The sequence below is a fragment of the Mesitornis unicolor genome, unplaced genomic scaffold, assembly GCF_000695765.1.
Source record: "Mesitornis unicolor isolate BGI_N332 unplaced genomic scaffold, ASM69576v1 scaffold24079, whole genome shotgun sequence".
In the NCBI taxonomy this organism is placed as follows: domain Eukaryota; kingdom Metazoa; phylum Chordata; class Aves; order Mesitornithiformes; family Mesitornithidae; genus Mesitornis; species Mesitornis unicolor.
In genome coordinates this window covers 3,166-8,027 of record NW_010209670.1, presented here as the reverse complement: position 1 = coordinate 8,027, position 4,862 = coordinate 3,166, and the positions used below count along the sequence as shown (strand labels likewise).

At 39.5% G+C, this 4,862-nt stretch overlaps 1 protein-coding gene across 2 annotated transcripts in view; it reads right to left on the bottom strand.

Moving 5' to 3' along the window:
• TBP (TATA box binding protein) overlaps nucleotides 1-4,862 on the bottom strand; it is a 9,304-nt gene that overhangs the window by 2,676 nt on the left and 1,766 nt on the right. The window contains exons 3-5 of one of the 2 annotated variants that reach the window (XM_010192928.1): nucleotides 3,968-4,055; nucleotides 1,339-1,430; nucleotides 4-168 (exon numbers count right to left, since the gene is read on the bottom strand). In XM_010192928.1, coding sequence (XP_010191230.1) covers nucleotides 4-168; nucleotides 1,339-1,430; nucleotides 3,968-4,055 — 345 coding nt within the window. The remainder of the gene's footprint in view (nucleotides 1-3; nucleotides 169-1,338; nucleotides 1,431-3,967; nucleotides 4,056-4,862) is intronic. The other variant, XM_010192929.1, reaches the window with a different exon arrangement.

The following is a 4,862-nucleotide window of genomic DNA, read 5'->3' as shown; positions in this document are numbered from 1 at the left end:
CTGCTGAACTGCTGGTGTGTGAGTACCAGTCCTTCTAATCTGATGGGAAATTTCACATCACAGCTGCCCACCATGTTCTGAATTTTAAAATCCAAAAATTTTGCAGGAAAACCCAGTTTCTGAACAACTCTTGCATACTTCCTTGCTGCCAGTCTAGATTGCTCCTCACTGAAGTGAAAAAAAGGATTTCTGTATTATTTCCTCAGTTAAGTATTACTTAAAGCAAATAGCATTAAACCACAAATACTTAATCGCGAAAAAATGTCTATGTTGCAGGGGTGGGGAAAGTCACACGCCGTATTTTTACAACCAAAATTAACAACTAGCACTGGTTTGCATGCTAACTTTGGTACTAGGATCTTGAACACCATTAACGTACTTGCTATTCATGAGGCAGGAAACAGTAAATTATAAATCCACATATTTCACACTCCTAAAATATTGACCCAAGTCTAATAAGACATGAAAACTGCTGCTTAAGGTTTCAGTGTAGAACAGCTTTGAATGACTGCTGCTAGAAAATGCGTATTTCTATAAAAATCTGCAAACTACCAAAATCCTCTGATTCAGCCCACGTATCCAAATCTGTGTTTAATGCAACTGCACAGCCTTACACGCTGCTGCAGATCTCGGTTTGCTTCAGCTTTGTAAACAGCTGAGGATCTGGTTGCTCCTAACACTGATTAAGACAACTTGAACTTCAGGTGTCACCAGGCAAAGAAAGTGTTTCCTGTACAGCTCTACTCATTCATCTCTGCTCATTCCTTCTGGATTCCTGACAGGCTTCTTCAGAGCAGAATTTCTCTCCTACCCACTGGAGTTAAGCTCATGTTTAGTTTTCAATTCTTACGCTTCAATGATTGTGTTAAGAACAGACCAGACTGCAGGGACCAAACACTTGAAGCTCTTGGCCTGTGATGAATGAACTATTCAAATATAAAATCACTCTTCCTCTGCCACTGCCCCTACCGTTTAAAGCAGTTCCAGTGCACAGTCATTGAAATTTTTATATTAGAAAGAAAAAAAAAGGTGACTGCAAAGCCAAAAAAGTTACTATAATAACCTCCACAAACCAGTTTATCAGACTGTATGAAAGAGCTTCAGAAACAAGACTACCATTGTCCCTTTCATAAGGAAATCCTTTTAGTCATGAAAAGACATTTTGTGAAGAAACATGTATTAGTCTATTTGAAGTAACTGGGAAGCAAGCTTAGTTCTACCAGTACAACTTTGTTGTATATATGCAAATACTGTACACAAATAACAGTTCTTCTAAAGCATCATGGTACAAGAGAAAAGACAGCCCGAATGAGTTTGCTTGCAATGCCTAAAACATACCTTTTTGCTCCTGTGCACACCATTTTTCCAGAGCTGAATATAAGTGCAGTAGTACGTGGTTCTCTTATTCTCATAATAACAGCAGCAAAACGCTGAAATGTGAACATTGAGACTGTTACTGATATATTGCTGTTATCACTACATTAAAACCAAATTTGCATAATCTAAGTAGCAATTTACACTGCATTGCAAAGAAGTACTAAGTTCAAACATACTTATGGGTCACTCAATTTACTTGAAATGCTTAAATCATAATGCACACAAATGAGAGGTAGAGTCAGACAGGAAGGATATTTATCATTGCATTCCTGTTTCACTAAGCTCCTCTCATTACTTCACATGTGACATATAAAGAACGGTAACATTTGCAACAGAGCAATAAAAATAATCTTAAAAATAATTTTAAAAAATCCTCCACACATCTTGAAATTTTATCTGTGATAAGCAGCATGGAAGATGATCTATCTGCAAATATTTTTTGATCTGTTTTGTTTCTATGTTTTAAAAAAAAATAGACAATGTTAGAACACCAGCAAACAGAATAGCTGGAGATCAAAGTTCTGGATAAACAGAGGTCACCTCAACTACCACAGCAGCCTGGTCAGCTCTCGCTGTTATTCTAAGTCCTGTAACATCTCTGCCTGCATTTCCAAATATTCTTAAACTCTCTGAAGCAAGGGATACTGGAAACTGATGTGGACACAGACACACACACAAACCCCTGCTTGCCTGTTATATTTAACTTGGGCCCGCTCACCATGCAGTCCCATATGTTGTTCTGCTGACATAACCAAGGCAGTCGCGTGGGTTACTAAACAGCACACATGTCAAAATACGGCTTAAATAATACAGCCAAGCAACATCTTTCTTTGGTAGATGAATGTACTGACTAAAAGTCAGGAGTGTATTACATAACTCTTCTTTCTCTCTGCTGTGGCAAACAGCATTTCGTATTGATTATTCTAGCCTACGGGTTTTGCACAGCCCCCTACCTCTACCTTAGGAGTTACCATGGCATGCTCAAATTTTGGTGCACTGCTGTCTTACTCACATGCAATTATGTAACAGCATCACCAATATAAACTTACAGTACCCGTTATCACATATGGCTGCATGCTGCTTTAATAGAGAGAGCAGAGTTCAGGTCAACTGTAGCAAAATCCCAAATACTAAAACCACCACACCCCAGGAAAAGTGAAGCCTTCCCAAGGCAAATCAATTCAACTACACAATATCTAAACTTGTATTAGCATAAGCGCACAACTACTGTGGTTGCAAAGACAACGTTTCCAAGAGAAGCCACCTGAAAAAAACTTGAAGAGAGTTTTCTTGATTCAATGCTACCGGTCCTCTGCTGTTGTTCTAAGTTTCCCAAGCTAAAATAATTCCACAGTTTAGCAGACTGCTATTTAGAAGCAGGAGACAACTTAGAAGCTGGCATATGTCGTTGTCTATACAGTTGCTTTCTCCCCACCTGGGGAGGGGTGTCAGGAAAAGGAAAGGATATTCATGGGTTGAAACAGAAATAGTTTTAATGAAATAATAAAAACTAATATTAGTAACAGTTATAACATAAAATACACAGAGCTATACTCAGCCAATATGGTGGGGGGGCTAGGCCTCAGGGTTAGGATGGTAAGCAAGTCCCTCTTGAGATGTCAGCCATGGAAGGAGGAGGAAGAAGAGAAGCATCCCCAGCAAACTCCCCAGTTTATAGTGAATGTGATGTTTGTGATATAGAATAGTATTAAGTGGTCAGCCTGGGTCATCTGCCCTGGCTTTTGCTCCTCCTAACTTCTGCACTTGGTTAACTCAAGACGACTGCTGAAGACCTGGATCACTATTGCAACCTGCGTACCAGGACTGGCCACAAAGTGCCTCATCAACTTTGTGCCCTCGAACTAGAGTGTTGTAGTCCTTACAAAACTGCAGCTTTCCTGAACAGAAAACTGACCCTAAAATTCTGTCCCACTAAACCAAAACATGCAAAAAAATCAATTCCACTTTGATGTGAAAACGAACCAAATCCAGACATGGGGAGCAAGGAGATGGCAGGAGTACTGGGGAGCAACATGAAGGAACAGAGCTCAGAGGAGAAGAGAGACTGTAAAGAAGTGACTGCACTGCAACTGCAAGAACTCCCGGGGAGCAGCCAGGGGAGGAAGCCACAGTGTATACAGAACAACTGTGGCTCTTGCAGGAGGCCCAGAGCTGAATTCTTGCTTCCTTTCTCCTTGTTGGGAAAGGGGGAACAAGACTTTATCATCAGATACTTCACAGTAATATGAAAAAGGGACTTTCTAAGCACAACGAACAAACATAAGCAGTAGCAGAGGCCAGCTCTGCAACAAAACACTTTGCCAGTGTATTACACTGATGGTTAAGTTCTTCCTGTGCTGTGCTCTTTCTAAATCTATCAAATTACAACCTGGCGTAAAACAACTACATCAGTATGAAAATGCTTTTTACTAATTTGACAGAACATTTTAAGTTTATTAAAGATTTCTTTAACTACTGTATAAAACTGCATCTATAGTAGGAAGGTTTTTCAATCTTTTAGCAAACTACACCCACAACCTGTGCTTCTCACATATTTGTTATAGGATGAACTCTAATATATTTCTCTTACCTTGGGATTATATTCAGCATTTCGGGCACGAAGTGCAATAGTTTTTAGGTCAAGTTTGCAACCAAGATTCACCGTGGACACAATATTCCTGAAGATAGTTTAGAGAAATACATTAGAAAGACAATAAAGAATTCATGTGTATTCCTCATTTTTAACCAGGCCTGATTAGTTTTATTTGGGGTTTTTTTGGTGGTCTTAATATTTTTTTTTATCAAAGTGAGTTTGAATGACATCTTTCCTACTGACAGGAGCACTGAGTAGTGTTTGGCTCAGGAACCTTCTTTTGTAGGGCACTAGCTCCTAAGGCATGATTGCTCATTCCCTCTTATCTGCCAGCTGCTATGACAAGTGTCGCATGAGAAGAATCCCCATTTCAGTTTGGCAGGAAAAATCCTTGATGCTGAGAGCATCCACCACAATCGGGGAAGCTGCTGGAAACACGAGAAAATGAGGTAGCAATAGCACCAGCTGAAACTTTCCTTGGTATGCCCTTCAAGGAAAAGGAAGAGGTGCAGGACTCAGTGGGAAAGACCCAGGAGGTAAATCCATTGCTGGATGATAGGATAGCAGGTCTCTAAAAAGTTTAAGAGAAGCTCCTAGAGGCAAAATTTCCTTGGAAAGTTGTTTACTGGGAATATCCTAAAATCTAAAGGTCCTCAATGAGGAAAAAAGAAATATAAGGAACTACTCTTTCAGTGCAACATTCCCATTATGAACTCTTTCTCTTTGGGCCTTCCGTAAATTGCCGTAGAAGTAAATTTAAAACTAAATTTCAGTACAAATATTTTCATATCTACTTTCCCCCTTATCACAAACTCAGCTGTAGTCATAAACTGAAAAACGAAATGCAGAATATTAAGTACAACTCAGCTCTAGCTCCTAGACTAGAAACTAG